The sequence below is a fragment of the Dromiciops gliroides genome, chromosome 3, assembly GCF_019393635.1.
Source record: "Dromiciops gliroides isolate mDroGli1 chromosome 3, mDroGli1.pri, whole genome shotgun sequence".
NCBI classification, from domain to species: domain Eukaryota; kingdom Metazoa; phylum Chordata; class Mammalia; order Microbiotheria; family Microbiotheriidae; genus Dromiciops; species Dromiciops gliroides.
Window position 1 is genome coordinate 503218952 of NC_057863.1, and position 17846 is coordinate 503236797.

Consider the following 17846-nt stretch of genomic DNA (forward strand, 5'->3'; position numbering starts at 1 on the left):
CAATATCTGTGAAGCACAATAAAATTGGGTATATTTTTAAATGCATCAAATAAGATGCATAGGATTATGCATAGGATTTATTGTACAAAGGAAACCAAGCATTTTGAAATACAGGTATCAAGATTTCTTTTTAAACAAGTCATGGGGGGGCAGCTAGGTGGCACAGTGGATAAAGCACCTGCCCTGGAGTCAGGAGGACCTGAGTTCAAATCCAGCCTCAGCCACTTGACACTTACTAGCTGTGTGACCCTGGGCTAGTCACTTAACCCCAGTTGCCTCACAAAAATAAATAGACAGACAGATATCTAGATAGATAGATAGATAAATGAATTTATGAATAAATAAATAAATAAATATAAGTAAATAAATAAACAAGTCATGGACCACAGGTTAAGAACTCCGGTTCTAAACATTCTTCCTTAACTATCTGAAGTCCTTTTCTAGATACTTCAGACCTCCAGAGAGGGTATGAGTTTGTCCTAATGAATGGGGTCAGAAGACCAGTTCTCTCCTGACTATTTGAAAAGTGCTATGGGACCCCGAGCTTTGCCACTTTTCAAACTAATTTCCACCTTCTTAGACTTTCTTATCACTGATTTTTTTAAAGAATCCTCAGCTGTGGCCAATGTGTCAATATTTGCTTAGTACTGAAGGGCAATTACACTACTTAATTCTCAATTAACAGAGGCCAGTCTAGGTTGCCCCAGTGAAAAAGACAACACTATGTACTTGCATGTTTCTGTCAGGTGTGCCATGAATAAAAATAGTCTATTTCCTCCTTCCAATTACAAAAGATGCCTCAATGTTCATCTAAGGTTGATGAGGATCAATAATATTTTATTTCTTGTTCAATAGACATCCCTAGGCCGTGTTTGCTTCTAATAGCTTTGAGTTTTGTTGGGAAAAGGTGAGGTTTCAGAGTAACTCTTACAGAGCACTGAAGGGAGCAGGCTGGGACAAAGAATGCTTCACAAAAGTAGCAGACCAGCACTCTGAATACACTGGAAAGTTCAGGAGTGCAGAAGGGGAAAGAGAGGAGGGGCAGCTAGCTACAGGGAAGGCTTTCTGGGATACTGTTGTTATCTTCATCCAAAGGTAACTGACAGGCTCCTCCAGTGAAAGTGAGAAGTGATGAGATAGCTCCATGAGATAGAGATAAACTGCCAAAGGCAGAATACATACAATACCTGGGCTCCAGATGTATGGGTGTATGCAAATATATTCAGTCTGCCCTCCCTTCCATTGGCTGCCATCTTCATTGCACTGATGAACTCTGAGAACCAACAAGCCATAATGTGTTAGTATCACAGGAGCTGGAAGGGACCTTGGAGAATATTTAGTCCACCCCGCCCCCCCCCACACACACACACACACTTTACAGTGCAAAACCTGAAGCTTGGCAGAATTAAGTGACTTACCCAAGGTCACACAGGTTTTTAACAAAGTCAGGACTAGAACCCAGTTCCCTTGATTCCAATTCCAGTGTTCTTCCCACTACACACCACTGCCTTTAAAGAGTCCTGCCCCTTATCTTAAAGATAATTGAACCTAGCATTTGAAGAGCTAAATTCTAATCTTAGTGTTGTTCCTAACTCATGCTGTGACCTTGATGACATACTTTAACTTCTCACTGCCTCAGTTTCTGCATCTGCAAAATGGAGTTATTAATACTTGTCATTATAATCTCACAGGGATATGAAGCAGAGATAGCATTTTGAAAAGTATAACATAACAAATGGCTATACTAGTATTATTCATTGTTCCTAAGAACAATGAAATCTTAATCCTGGAAAAGAAGAAATAACAACTAGTCTACCACTCTCCCTCATCCCCAGGAGATAGACAGGATGCAGGAACTGGTACAAAACCTTGTGTTCCATCAGTGTTCCTATGTCCACAAATACCTATCTATAGTCAACCATCCCTTATCTTCAGACGTCATAATATAATTATCCCTTCCACATTTGGAGGCTAGGGGGATAGAACCCCACAATCTGGAAAATCCAAGCAAAATATGTTGGACCTTCCTTTATACCAGAGAAATCTGAATTTTTTTTCTTTTTCCTTTCTGGTGTGTTTATAGTACCTTATTGTAAAATTTTGGTTAAGTATTTGGTCATAGGCTCTGTGTCATCTTCTAAGCTTCAGGTGTCATCTGTGGCTTCCCCAAAACTCCCCAAAAATCCCATTTTATTTCTTATACCAACCCAAGATATATCAAAACTGAGATAGAGAAGGTTTCAATGTGTAAGGGATAATTGTACAGTGGTAAAGCTGGACTTTGGGTTAGGAAGACCTGAATTCAAATTCTGCCTCTACCACTAGCTGTGTGACTACAAACAAGTAATAACTGGGTTTGTTTCCCCATCTATATAAAGGATATAATTATGTCTGTAATACCTGCTTCATGGGATTTGTATAAAGTACAAATGAAGTAATTTATGTAAAGTGATTTTGCATTTTAAAGGCTTATAAAAATGGCAACAATTATTTTCCTATTGTCTTAGTCTATTGTTTGAAAATTGTTTTTAACTGAAATCTTTTTGCTGCACACTTCCTCTCATTTTGTCCCTTGTGCTGATGGAGAAAAGAGAGTCATTACTCTCCCTCATAAGTCTATGAGTTGTTCAATTGGCCCTCAGCCTTCTCTTCTCCAGGATAAAGAATATCCAAACAATCTATCGTCACAGTTGTTATTTCCCAAAACTCAAGTCTCTTTTCAATCATTCCTAAATTCACCACATCCCCCATCTCTCCCTTTTTAAGTCAAGCTGTACTCATCCTTTTCTCTTCTTCCCTCTGAAGTCAGTACTGCTCTCCTAGTCATCCTCCCCTCTGTCCACTGGTGTATCTAGTAGGTTCTGATATTATAGTAACTTAATTCGGAAGACTTCAACCCTAAGACCTGATTCCACTGGACCATCCCTTTCCCTTTGTATTCTAAAATGAGAAACCTCTGGGCTTGCCATGCTAACTGATTCTATTGTCATGTCTCATGCCAAGCTTTGTGTCTGCTTTGCTGGCCTCTATTAGGCAGAGAGACAAATTCCTGCTTCCACTGTGACACCCCCAAACACACATACTCATACTACACACACACACACACACACACACACACACACACACACACATTCGTACCCTCTACTTCCTCCTCAGATGCCTCAGGTAGCAGTGGTTTGGGTTTTTTCCTCTGATTTTTTTCTCCAGTTTATTCTGTCTATATCTTGCTTGTGCACAGTTGTTTGCATGATGCCTGCCCCATTATGCTGTGAGTTCCTTGAGGGACTGTTGTTTATTTTTGGGTTTTGTGTTTCTTTGTATTTCCAGTGCTAAGCATGGTTCCTGGCACATAGTAGGTAATGAAAAAAAAAAAAGGCTTGTTGCATTGACTTTTTCCCCCAGGTGAATCTCATTTACTTTCCCCTTTTTTTCTAGGAAGAAGGCTAGACTGGGAGCCAGAAGGCTCAAGTTCTGGTTCCAACTGTTCCAACTCTATCACTAACTTGCTGTGTGACTGTGAGCAAGTTACTCTGGGTCCCAGCTTCCTTATCAGTAAAAATAACAGACTAAAATTTCCTCCTGCACCAAGTTCAAATATTCCGTGAGTCTGCTTGGTCAGTGTCTGCTAGCATCCTCAGTTTCTTGGCAATTTTTCTGACCTTTCCTCTTATCACACAGACAGAATTCTTTAATGCCTGGTTTGGGGGTCCCAATTTAGCTCCATATGTAGAGACACAACAAAGGAAGGTGGTATGTCCTTGCTTCACTAATCCTCCAGCCTTCTTATTCTCCCAAGTATCTCACAGACCCAAAATAACCTCTCAGCATAGACTCCAGAAGAAAGCCCTCTCGTTTAGCAGCTTTCCACAGCCTGCTTATTAGAGCCCGGTAATGTAGCCGCCTAAATAATTAAGACTAACTCACACATGTCAAATTCAATGAGCCACATATATTGAGAAATTGCTGCATCCCCAATTTCTTTTATTAATCAGGTTTTAAAAATTCCTTTTCTTGCTAATTTGCAAAAATCAGATGTTGTCAGCGAGTCTCCTGGTTACAATGACGATAGTTTGTAACATCTTTCCTAGCATGCTCAGCCCTTGACAGGAAAACTGAAGCAAAGTGGATAACAGAACCCAAGTCAAACCACTACATGGCCAGCTTCGTGAGGACAGGGACCAGGCCTTATGTAATCTTTGCCACACCTCCAGTAGGAACCCAGTGCTGTGATCAGCATCCAATGGGTGATCAATATTTGGAGAATTTAAACTAACCCAGTGAGTTGGCATGTTTATAAGCAATAAGTATGGTATAGTGGACATGGCCCTGGATGGACCTGAATTTGAATCCCATCTCAAACACTTATTACTTGTGTAACCATGGGTAAATCACTTCTCTCTGATTCTCAGGTTTCTCATCCATACAAAGAAAATGAACTTTGTCAACCATAAAACACTATGTCAGGGGGGCAGCTAAGTGGCGTAGTGGATAAAGCACTGGCCTTGGATTCAGGAGAACCTGAGTTCAAAGCCAGCCTCAGACACTTGACAGTAGCCAATCAACAAGCCGTGCCTTTGTGTTGGACACAAAGGGGGACACATGGGGGATGCAAAGACAAAATTATGAGCTATCAGATTAGAGTCCCAGAACAGGATCTTGCAAAGAGTCAGAAAGCCCTGTTACAGATTTCCATAGCTATTAGGTATGAACTCTTAGATCATCCAAAGCTCTAACTTTCTACTTATGACCCCCCCAAATTCCCTGGGGAATTAATGCCTCCCTCCTCTTCCTTAAAGCTGTGTTGCTGCAATTCAAGTATAAAGTGACACCAAGTTTCAAAAGCATTCCGGGGTCTCTTGCCCTTTCATTTACTCTCTTCTTCCCTTCCTCCACTCTGGTGAGCTTTCTCTTTCTCTTTAATTAGGAGACGTTAGGGATGTGCTTTAAGATGATCATAAAAAGCCAATGAAAAATATAATAGACATTGTCAGCAATTGTATCATTCCAATGACGAACAATGCATATGCAATCATAATGGGATAGTTAACTATGCTCATTGTCAGTGTGTGCAGGCTCTCATTGTGGTCTCTGTTGAGAGGCTATTGTTCCACTAAAACTCTGTGTGTCGCTTATACTTCCGCTTGCCCCTTCTAGGCAGTCTGGATTCTTGCCTCTTGAAGATGATGTTAGAAAGAATCCACAAATATAGTAAGTAAACATCAAAGGGACTTTGATCCAGGCGGCCCTGTACAGCACAGGATCCCCTAAAGAAAGGGCCAAGGCCTTGGATGAGAGAACTTAACATCGTCAATTTGGGTGCCTGAGATGGAGGTTTGTTTGAAGTGAGAGCGTGTTGGCTGTGCCTTCAAATGCGTCAACGTGCTGGGGAAAAAAAGAAAGAAAGACGTGAGTGCCTTTAGAAAAGCCACACTTAGATCTGCTTCTCTGCTCTTTACTGATAGTCAATAAGCGCCTTTAAAGAATCAAAAGATCAAAGCTAGTGACCTCCCCCGGCCATGGTATCCTGCCACTGCAAGCCCTGCATTTCCTTTCTCTGGGGCAAGAGCCCCTGAGTTTGATTTAGCTGTCTGTCACGGGCCCTGCTCTCCCTTTCATCCTGTTGCTGGTGGAGTAAGGGCCCAGTGGGGAGGAAGTCCCAGCAGGTGCCCACCCTGACCATGGCTTAAGAGCTGAAACACAAACCAAATCATGATCAGGTCTTGAGGGAGAAGCAACCATGGCTCAGTGTTCAGTGGACTTTTTTTCTTCTTCTCAAAGAGTCTTGTCTAGGTACCAGCTTGAACCCCAGAGAGGTTTAGGAAAGAAGTCTTGAAATCTGGGAAAGTGGGGAAAGGTGAGGCCATTAGATGGCTTCTTGATACTTTTTTTTGTGAGGCAGTTGGGGTTAAGTGACTTGCGCAGGGTCACACAGCTAGTAAGTATTAAGTGTCTGAGGCCTGATTTGAACTCAGGTCCTCCTGAATCCAGGGCCGGTGCTCTATCCACTGCACCATCTAGCTGCCCCCATTAGATGGCTTCTTATTGCAAAGAGAACTGGACTTGGGCATCAGGAAGTCTAGGTTCAAGTCTCAGCTCCCATACTTAATAATGTAACCTCTAAGGCTCCCTTTTGTCATTTGTAAAAGGGAGATAATCACACTTGTACTGTGTACCTCACAGAGTTATTGTGAGGAAAGCATCCTCTAACATATGCTGTAATATGCAATAGAAGTATGATAAGGTATAATCATGTTCTTGTTCTGTGACCTGTTTATTTGGGCTAGTCACGTAGCTTCGGTCATCTATGACTTTCAGACCTAAGGACAGGAGCTGATTACTAGTGGTTAAAGCAGTGTTATCTCCTATCCTTGGTTCCAGGCCAAGGTTGGTGGTGCCACCATAAAGAAGTTTTACAAGAGACAACCATGTGGCATAGTGGATAAAAATATAGACTTGGAGTCAAGATGACCTGAGTTCAAATTCTGCCTCAGGCATTTACTAGCTGTGTGCCCTAAACACAACTCCCTCAGTGTCATCTGTAAAATAGAGATAGATAATAGTAGCACCTATGGTATTTCACAGGGTTGTAGTGGGAATCAAATAATCTATGTAAAATGCTTTGCAAACCTTCAAGTATTACATAAATATTTTTGTTCACTTGTTTCAGACTCTTCATGACCCTATTTGGGATTTTCTTTGACAGAGATACTGGAGTAGTTTGCCATTTCCTTCTCCAGCTCATTTGACAAATGAGGAAACTGAGGAAAACAGGGTTAAGTGACTTGCCCGGGATAACATAGCTAGTAAATGTCTGAGACCAGATTTGAACTCAGGAAAATGAGTCTTCCTGACTCTACACTCTATCCACTAAACCACCTACCTGCCAACATAAATATTAGTTTTTATTTACTTTTAAAAAGACATGCTAGCTTACATAATAGTGTACATCAAATTAATACTTAACACCAGCCACTTTGTGCTGCTTGGTTATTTTAAAATCTCTGTTCAATCTCCCTAACTAGATTTTGAGCCCTTCAAGGGCAGAAAATGTTTTAATACAGTTTTGTATCCTCAGTACTTCAACACATGTTGGTGATCATGATCAATTATATGTGCTGTGGACAATGTGAAGATGTCCAGAATTCTCTCCAGGTCTTAAAGCTTTTCCCAAACACACCTTCACTCCTTTGTGTCTCCAATCCATATCCTTTTCCCCAAGGTAGTATCAAACCCCTGCTCATCTCCTTCTTCTCCCTCACCCCCCCCACCAAAAAAATCTGCTAACCTCTGATTTAATACTACTGACTTCCCCTTCTGTGTCCATTAGAGATAACCCACCATGTGAATAGCTTTTGATTGGACTGTGGTCTCTGCTTTGTTAATACTCAGTTACAGTCTGGGTCATAACTTTAAGGGTGGTAAGGGTGGAAGGGTGGAAAGGGGTTCAGAGAATATAGGAGTGGGTCTCTGTTAAAAAGCCATATTCCCCCTGAAGACCTCTTCCTGGAGTATCTGAGAAAAGGAGTCTTCCTCCCACTGGTTTAGGATGGCCCCCTGTCCCCCCTAAATACACTTCAGTTCACAAAGATGTGGGTTTTACATTACTCCTGCTTGACTCATTCTGTCATGTGCTTCCTTCCAGAACTTGGGCTCCAGAAGAGAGGATGCTGTCTGGTGCTGGGGTATATGTCCAAGGAAAAGTTCCGAAGGATGAATGAAGGTCAGTAAAGACCTAACTGTCCCCTGAGGGAGGCATTGGGAGGGAAGGATTATGTTCCAGAAATAATGGATGGCTGACCATGGGCAAATTACATAACCTTTCTGAGCCTTCATTTCATCTGTAAAATACTTAGTCTATCTCAGGGCTGTCATAAGGAAATTGCTTTGTAAACCTTAAAGCACTATATGAGTATGAATGATTGTTATTATTACTCTTAATAATAATGGTTTTAAAAAAAGAAACAGAAGGAGCCTGGGGAATCATAGAAAGAAAGTAATGGAATGTTCACTATGTCATTTGAGAAGAGCACTGTATTTGGAAGAAGAGGACCCAGGTTCAAATCCTGACTTTACTGTTTATCACATGTGACCCCAGGCAAGCTACTTCCTTCTATTATCCTTAGTTTCCTCACCTATAAAAATGAAACAACAGACTTGTTATAAGAAAATTTTTTTCATAAACCTTAAAGCCTTATAGAAATGTGAGCTGTTTTTTTTAATTACATTTCCTACCATTTCTGAAGTTCAGTCTTTTCTCATCTTCCTTATTATCTTTACCATTATTTCTCCATCCTTCCTCCTTTAGTTCCATTCAGATATCTGCCCTGAACTCAGGCCATTCTAAATTCATCATCTTTTTTCCATTGCCTATTCCTATCCAATTCTATATCCATCCTCACTTTCTCCCCCATTCATCCATGTCTGATGAGTAACTGTTGAATGAATAGCACAGTGTGGGGCACTTTAAGGGAAACACAAAAGAGAAAGAAGGCACATAGCTCTTGCTTTTCTTGAGAACTTTACAAATAAACTCATGTCCTTTTTTCAATTCTCCAATAACTCCAAATGTTACAATCATAGAAGTCTTTTTAGAGCTGAGGATGACCTTAGAGTTCACCTAATACCACCTTCACACTGCTTCTAATTTAAGCCCACCAGCCATTTCACCTTTGCCTTGTTCTGGGCTCTCTACACAGATGGTCTGAATCACAGGAGAGCTGGGAAAGTGATCTCTGGGAGTCCTGTGAGATGAGGTGTGGGTGGTTGGGGGAGGCAGAAGGAATGATTTCACTTATGGCCATACTGCAATAAAGAAGCACTCACTTTAGTCTTCTGCCATCTGTCTCCACACTGCTAATAACCTACTCTATCAGATGTCACAGACTGTTTGTTAGGATTCAAACGTGGATAAACAATGGCTGTGGATGTCATTTATTCATTAAAATCAGACAAATGAAGTCTTCCCCTACCACTAACTTGGTTCGTTCTGAGCAAGCTCCCCCCACCCTTACAAACCAAGTACTCCAAAGGCTCCTTCTGACCTGTTTAAAGAAAGGGGAGAAGGAAGGAAAGAATAGCACAATGATACTATCTCTGCCCCCCCCAATTTTGAATAGCATTGAATCTCAATAACTAGTTCCATCTTCATAATTTCTTGGATGCTCTCCTCTGCCCTATGAACTGTCCCTCATCTCACCTGCACCCTTTCCTGGGCTCGGTGCCTTGTCAGCTTCATGTCTTGTTGCTATCATAGTGACTGCCATGCACTAAATTATGAACAGAAGCAACTAGTTAGTGGGAGGCAACTACTTCCCTGGTCTCCACCTGCCAGTGCAAAGAGGAAATAATTCCAGAGTGTCCACCAGAGCCCTACTTTTCCACATATGGTGAAAACCATTGAGAAGCACAACCAAGGGGTGAGCATTCACCTACTTCTCCCTTCTAGGTACTACCTGTGAATGGTAGAAAAGAGAAGTGTGGAAGGAAGATAAGGAGAGACCAGATAAGAGAGAGATGCCATAAAAAAATAGAATAAGTATGAATAGGCAAGCTAATATAATGGATTGGGAGTCAGGAGGCTTGGGCTCTAGTACCATTTCACACAAATCGTGTGGTCTTGGCCCCATGACTTAATCTCTGGACTTAAGTTTCCTCATCTGTAAAGTAACGGGGTTGCATTAGATGATGTTTAGGGTCCCTTGCAGCTCTCAGATGTTAGCAGCTACAAACATACATCAAATGCCTGGTGGTGCTGTCCGTGGTACTGAAAGTGCCTATCATACTTTTTACACACTTTGGACCAGGTACAGCTAAGCACAGACAAGTGAAAAGATTCAGATGTCATGAGCAGCACTGGGATTTGAACCCTGAGCTCTTATATTATAATAGGTGGGCACTAATCCATATATCCAGTCCCCAGAGAAATTAGACTATAAACCTGATTTTAAAAAAGTGAACCATCTCCCTTTTTTTTCTGTTCCCTCTTTGTGTGGTATATAGAATATTGGGACTTAGAGCTCTAAGGGACCAAAAGATAGTCTGGTACTGTCCCACACTTTTAAAGACAAGGAAAGTGAGGTCATAGAAGTCAATTAGTAGTATAGGCAGGATTGGGACACAGATTTCCAACTTCAAACTCAATGCTCTTTCCGAAGTTACCTCATCCTATTGCTACATCCACCAAGAATAGTTCTAGAGGATTCCTGACTACCCCATGTCTAGGGTCTCCCCCTGGAGTCAATTAGGACAGAATAGCACACTTCCAACAGGTACACAAAGTAGATGGTTTTCTTTGTACTTTCCCCACCACTCTTTATGTGTGCTCAACTCTACATCAGCATAGAGTAAGTGAAGATCATGGGGTAAGACATTTGAGACATCCATAGTAGCAAAGGTTCAAAGATCTCTCCACATACATATATCACACAGAATCAGAGAATATCAAAGTTTCAGGTGATCTCAAAAGTGTGTGTGTGTGTGTGTGTGTGTGTGTGTGTGTGTGTGTGTGAGAGAGAGAGAGAGAGAGAGAGAGAGAGAGAGAACTGTGTGCAGAAATCAGAGAACCCTTGTAAGGTGGTGTTGAGATTTAAGTTAGCAACCAAGGGGCTGGATGAGAGCAGATTTTAATCAGGAGATAGCCCAAGAGACTACAGAGATGCAGCTCCCAGATAGAGAGAGAGTCAGTGATGAGAGAGCATCCTCAGCAACTCCCTGTCCTATTCCATTTTTCTACCATTCTCTCAAGTTCAATTTTCAAACATTTTCCCCTTCTTTCTGAAATGCCTAAGTCCATATTCAATTATGTCTTTTTGTTGTTGTTCAATTGTTTTTTATTTGTGTCCAACTCTTCATGACCCCTTTTGAGGGTTTTCTTGGCAAAGTTACTAGACTGGTGTGCCATTTCCTTCTCCAGCTCATTTGATAGATGAGGAACTAAAGCAAACAGGGTTAAGTGACTTGCCCAGGATCACACAGCTAATATGTATCTGAGGTAAGATTTGAATTCATGAAGATGAATCTTCCTGATTCTAAGCTCAGTATCCATTTTGCCACCTAGCTGCCCTACTATGTCTGCAGATAAGAAAAGGCATCTTCAGGCATGAGAAAGTTGTTTTTATAGTTCATAATTATCTCATACTAGTACCCAGAATAATTATACCTCCTGCATATTAATAATTGAGTGGTATCATAGCCATGACATACATCAAAAAGGAACAAAAAGCATTTGCTCTATCTATTGTATACAATACAATACCTTTGTATAGCTGAACAATTAGAAAATAATAAAAATAATTATTTTTCTCCCAACTCTGAAATTAGTGAGATATAAGAACAATTAGCTGCAGCTTCCATTAGAGATAAGGTGGTGATAATTTTGTTTCCAATTTAGAATAAATATAAAAGACCCACTTGTGCTACACTAAAGCTTATTTGTTTGGCTTAACCATATCTAATGGGGGCTCTGTCACAGGGGAAAACCTGTCTTTGGTTTCATTTGTTTCCCTGATAATTTGATATCTTTTCATCTCTCCCCTCCCCTGCTCACATCAAAAAATAATAATAATAACTTGAGAAGGAGCAAGAGGGAAATAATGAATGAATGGGAGCTTTATAGATCCAAGGTTTATCATAAGCTGGGGTAATCGCAATTGGAGCTGTTAAACTACACAAAGCAATAAAAAAGAAAATGCTATTCAAAGATCGTTTAAGGAGGCATGTGATAGTCAGTGGAAGGTTTGCTCTATCAGGGAGCATTTAATAGCTTCTCCATTGGATCTACAGACTTTATAGGAATAGGGGTTGACGGTGGGTTGGCACTCAGTATGTCTCTGTGTATGTATGTATTTTCATTCCTTAGTTTTTAGCTCCAACACATCTAAAGGGAATCAGGCTTAGAACAGAGATATGAGCAGAGAAGAAGTGGGGAGGAAGTGAAGTAAGACAAGAAAGATTGAGCAGGGAACAAAATGAAAGCAAGAGAGGAGGAAGCTGAGGCTAAATAGGAATCTAGAAAACAGTGATCATGTTTGTCCAAGGTGCATCCAGGCCCTTTAAATCACACTACCTTAAATAAGACCTATTAGAAGGGGATTCCTTGTGTGTTGACTAATTCCATAGACCTTATTTCGCTTCATGTTTCTGGCTTCCTCCCATACTAATGTCAATATTGCAAACCAGAGTGCAAAATCTGTACATAAACAGTTGAGATACAGATTGTTCAGTAAGTGGGAAAGGCTAGGAGTAAAGGCAATGATCCATGATGAAAGTAGAAAAGGGAGTTGTAGGTCAGGTTTTCCTTATGCCTAAACATTCTCCCTTCCTGACCCAGGCAACAGGTGAACCCTGCTCCTCTGCTCACTCCTCTTCCAAACTTCACTGTTTCTGTTGAAGTCACCACCATCATCCTTCCAATATCCTAGAGAAAAGGCCAGATGTGAGAGGTATTATGGAGGTAGAAATGACAAGATTTGGCAACTAATTGTACATGTGAAGTCAGGGAGAGTTGGTTAATCAGTTGCTGTCCTTTTTTTTGGCTGGGCAATGAGGGTCACTTGCCCAGGGTCACACAGCTAGTAAGTCTCAAGTGCCTGAGGCCAGATTTTAACTCAGGTCTTCCTGAATCGAGGGCCAGTGCTTTATCCACTGCACCACCTAGCTGCTCCTCTGTCCTTCATTCTTGAAGAGAGCCAAAATGACATTACCATGTTGGAGTTGAAGTGTGTCTGACTATGGCTTATCAGACCAATGAGATCATGGAAGAATCTACCACAGGTTGGGCACAAACAATCCACATGAACATTTGGAGTGGAGATGTCTCTAAATTTGAGCAACTCATGTTTCTTTTGAACTTCTGCAATTACGCTTCACCCATAGAGCACAGGACCTTCTTTGATTCAAGCACACCATCCTGGGAGTCAAGAATATGAGTTTACTTGCAATTGCTGGACTATTGGAAGCATGATAATGTCATCAATAGAAGAGTCAATAGTTTAGAAGATAAGAGGAATTAGGTGCAAAAATAATGAGTTCAGTTTTGGATATATTGAATTTGAGATGTATCCAAGAAATTCAATTTGTAATGTTTAATAGGTAATCGTTGATAATGGAGCTGAAGCTCAGGGAAGAGACTGACTCTTTTTTTTCAGTGAGGCAATTGGGGTTAAGTGACTTGCCCAGGGTCACACAGCTAGTAAGTATTAAGTGTCTGAGGCCATATTTGAACTCAGGTACTCCTGACTCCAGGGCTGGTGCTCTATCCACTGTGCCATCTAGCTGCCCCAAGACTGACTATTTATATATAGATTTTTATATAGAAAAAATATGAATACTTGTTTTTCATCTGCATAGAAGTGTTTAGACACATGAGATCACACACACACACACACACACACACACACCAGGAAAGGAAAGAGCATACGAGAGAAGATGGTAAACAGCATCAAATGAAGCTGATAGGTTGAAAAGGATAACTGAGAAAAGATATTTAGAGATTTAAAAATCATTGGTAACTTTGGAGTTTGTTGTGTTCACGTCCAACTCTTTGGTGCCATTTGGGCTTTTCTTGGAAAAAATACTAGAGTGGTTTGCAGAAAGCAAAAGGTTTAAGTGATTTATCCAGAGTCACATAGCTAGTAAGTATCTAAGACCAGGTTTGAACATAGAAAGTTGAGTCTTACTGTCTCCAGGCCTGACATTCTATCCACTACATCACCTAGCTGCCCTAACTTTCTAATTTCTTTTGAGTGATGAAATAGGAAGCTAAATTGCAAAGGATTAAGAAATTAATGAGAGGAGAAGAAATGAAGGCAATGAGCAGTACAAAGAGGTTTTCAAAAATATTTTATTTATTTCATTAAATATTTCCAATCACATGTAAAAAATTAACATTAATTTAATTGAATTTTAATTTCTCTCCCTCCCCCTTTTGCCCTTCCTCCTCCACCCCTTGGGAAGGCGAGCAATATTATATAAATTATACATGGAAAGTCAAGCAAAACACATTTACATATTAGCCATGTTGTAAAAACAAAAACAAAAAAAAAGAAAAATAGAAAATTGTAAAAGATAACTTGAATTTGTATTCTCAGTTCATCAGATCTTTCTCTCTTTCTCTCTGGAAGTGGATAGTATTTTTCATCATGAGTCCTTTGGAATTGTCTTGAATCATTGACTTAATCAGAGTAGTTAAGGTATAGAGAGCTTTTTCAATGAGTTTGAATGATACAGAGAGGAGACAATAGAGGACAATACTTGAGAGGGTGGTAGTATCTAGCAAAGGTTTTTATAAGGATAGAGTAGGTTTGAGCATATTTGAAGAAAGCAAAGAAGAAGACAATAAAGAGGTTGATGATTGTGGAGGAGGTGGTTGAGGGTACAATCTCTGGGAAAATAGGAGGATATTAAGCATTTACACAAAGGGATTGGCCTTGGAAAGGAGGACAGTCCCTTTCTTTATCAGAGACTAGAAGAAAAGAGGAGAGAGTGAAAATGTTGTTAAGGAGTTTTAAGATGAGAACAGAAGAAGAGAAGTCACATAAAATAGACTTTATTTTCTCAGTAAAGTAAGAAGCAAGATTCTCAGCTGAGAGAGGAGAAAGGGGGTGTTGTTATGGCGGGCTTAAGAAGAGAAGAGAAGGTTTAGAATCACTTCTGTAGGGAGATAAGGAATAAATTAGGAAGGAATAAAGGGACTACCATGCTGCAGGAGGACCCGGTTGAGGTTGGATAATTTGACTTTGTCATTTACCCAATTAGCACAGTTGTGAGACTTCCTCCAATAATATTCAGTAGCTCATGAATAGGAGCAGAAGAGACAGATAATGGGAATCCAGGGCTCAGATTTGGCAAGAGATAAGTGGCTATAGGATGTAGAGGTAAGACATTAGAGAGCAGAAGATATTGTAGAGTTGAAATGGTTACCTACTTTGTGGAGACTGGAGAAGGAAGAAATTGAAGTTAGGGCAGGTGTAATGGTCTGGAAGTACTGTGGGATGTAGGGATTGGAGCAATTGATGAGAAGAAAGATCTGGGAGCAGTGAGGCATAAGGAGAGATGGAATGATAGGAGGCTGTGGCCAGATAGGGGAATACCAGAGTTTTTTCATTAAGGAAGTAAAATGTATGAGATAAAATCTAGCATGTGACCATACCTATCTATATGTGAGGTGAAGGAATAGGTCATGAGATTTAAGAATACTGAGGAATTAGAAGGTTAGACAGTGCAGGTGCGGTATGTAAGTATTGAAATATGTAAAGTGCTCAGTAAACTTTATAGTACAATTTTAATATAGGCTGTTTTTACTCATAGACCTAAGAGACAGTTCTCTATGAGATGTTATTTGAAAGATTTCCCCTCCCCCACCCCAACAATTTTCCCTTTTTTTTTTTTTGCGGGGCAATGAGGGTTAAGTGACTTGCCCAGGGTCACACAGCTAGTAAGTGTTAAGTGTCTGAGGCCAGATTTGAACTCAGGTCCTCCTGAATCCAGGGCCGGTACGTTATCCACTGTACTACCTAGGTGCTCCCACAAGTCTTAATGGAGGAAACAAGTCGAGCTAGATTTGGATCATAGCCCTGCCCAGGAAGGACAGGCTATAAGGAGGGTGCCTGGGCACCTAAGGCATCATGTTTTCAGCTCTGCTGCCTGGACAGCCAGGAAATGGAATGAGAGTGAGCAATCTAACCTCCATTAAGGCTCTCAGAGATTCCAGGTTGCAGGGGGTGCCCTTCCCCACTTTCTGCAAGGCAGAGAGGGGTGAAATGCCACCATTGCCTCTTCACTTCTCAAGTAGCAGGAGCATTCAGCTTGGTGCTCTCCTCTTCTCAGCACTGTGCTGGGAAAGTCGATATGCCCTCCAGCCTTGTCACTTTCATCTTCCAGAGAAGAAACAATTGCAAGTGATTAGGAGCAGCATCTCCTAGGCGGCTATGGATGTGAGCACTTTGTTCTTTATCTGAAGGAGCTGTTTCAGACCGAGCTGACTGGCTAGGGTGCCTCTCTCCACCCCCTCAGTAGGAGGAAGGGAGCTAACAGGGCTAGTATGTCAGTTAAATGAGCAAGTAATGCATCTTAGGAAGATGGCCAGAAAGAACACTTCATTAAACCACGCCTCCACCCCGCTGAAAGAATTTTGTAGGCTTAAAAACACTCATAAGCTAAGGGTAGCCCCCTAAACCAGTCTCCCAAGTCAAGGCCAAGTGTCTACGGGCGCCCTGGAAATAGATTCAACAAACTTTCAACAACCACTTGTGATAAACCTACAATATAGGAAGTTGTCACCCCCTTTGGACCAGTTTGGAGGGAACTTGGGCATGATTTCATGGTGACAGGCAGTTGGTTATAAAGACTTTTAACAAAATGTTCTGGAACTATCAGGACCCAAGAGTCCTCAGCAGCCCATAAATACCATGTGACATAAGCTGGGTGATTTTACCTTTCTGTTTGTCAGTTTCCCCATCCATTAAAATAGAAATGTACTCCCTTTTCTCTTACCCTTGCCCTGTGGAATGTTGGGTGAACAGTGGAGCCAAACCATGAACAACATGCTATGGAGGGAATGCTGAATTAGAAGACAAGTCAGTTGGACTCTACTTGGTCCCACTTCTGTCACCAACTCACTATGTTACTTTGGGCAAATCACTTCACCTCTCTGGGCCTCGGTTTCTCCATCCGCATGGTGAAAGGGCTGAATTAAATGGTTTCTAAATTTCTTTCCAGCTCTAAAATTCAACTGTCTAAAAAAACTTTCCTGCTTTCCCCTTCTGTCCTGAAGTGCTTTGAGATCACCAAATGTAGGGCTGTGCTGAACTAGAAAGAAAGCCTAGGGAATTACATGCTCAGTGGCCCTAGTAGCTTGATCATGTTTCCTAAACCTTTGAAGCTAATAATACAAGAGCCACAAAGTCTACAGAGATTCATGATTCAGCTCTGTAGTCAGCTGTACTCAGGGTGGGACTACCCTAGAGGATGCCAGAGCAGCCTTTGCCCAGTGGCCTAAGGAGCCATCTGTACTTTTCCAGGGAAAGGGAATGCTGCCAGATTGGGAACTGGGCCTAGCATCGTGATATAGTGGGAATGTGCCTGGCTCCTCTGTGGTATTTGTCCCATACTGACTGTAGCAGCCACCAAAATCCTGACTTATGGCCAAGGGCCTGCAATCATTTTCTCCAGACCATTCCTCACTCCCTTTCTGAGCCCCCGGGATGTTGGCTAATACTGCCATTTTGTTAGCTGGGGCCTTTTCGGTGCATTTTTCTTATTTCATTTTTCTTGCTGATGTGTTTTCCTCCTCTGGGGCTGCATAGTGGGTTATTTGTATTACGCTCCTGTTTATTATTTATGGTGGGACTACAATTTCCAGGGCACTTTATGATCGTTATTTAATTCACACAGCATCCAGGAATGACAGATCTACCATTTCCATTCTCCTTCCTTGGTGTAATGGAGGTTTCCAATTGCTCTTTCCTTGTTCCCTTTTCCAGTCCCTTTCCTCTAGTTGCTATTCCTGGTGGGTCCAGGTAACTTCTATTTTTCTATCTCAGAACAGACTGAGCTAGTTCCCTACAAAAATTGGTAGGAGTCCCCTAAAAGGGTCAATAATCAAGTCAGAGCTGAAGCTAACAAGATGACAGGAGTTCAAATCCAGCTCAGACCCATACTAGCTGTGTGACCCTGGGAAAGTCACTTAACCATGTTTGTCTCAGTTTCCTCATCTGTCAAATGAGCTGGAGAAGGAAATGGCAAAACACCCCAGCATCTTTTCCAAGAAAATCCCAAAAGAAGTCACAAAGAGGCAGACATGACTAAAACAACTAAACAACCACCATGTGTAAAAAGCCCTAGAGATT

The 17846-nt window shown here is 41.2% G+C and overlaps 1 protein-coding gene across 3 annotated transcripts in view; it reads left to right on the forward strand.

Moving 5' to 3' along the window:
* Positions 1-17846, forward strand: part of KIRREL3 (kirre like nephrin family adhesion molecule 3) — a 781754-nt gene that overhangs the window by 570949 nt on the left and 192959 nt on the right. For all 3 annotated transcript variants that reach the window (XM_043996444.1, XM_043996445.1, XM_043996443.1), the window contains exon 3: positions 7643-7720. In XM_043996444.1, coding sequence (XP_043852379.1) covers positions 7643-7720 — 78 coding nt within the window. The remainder of the gene's footprint in view (positions 1-7642; positions 7721-17846) is intronic.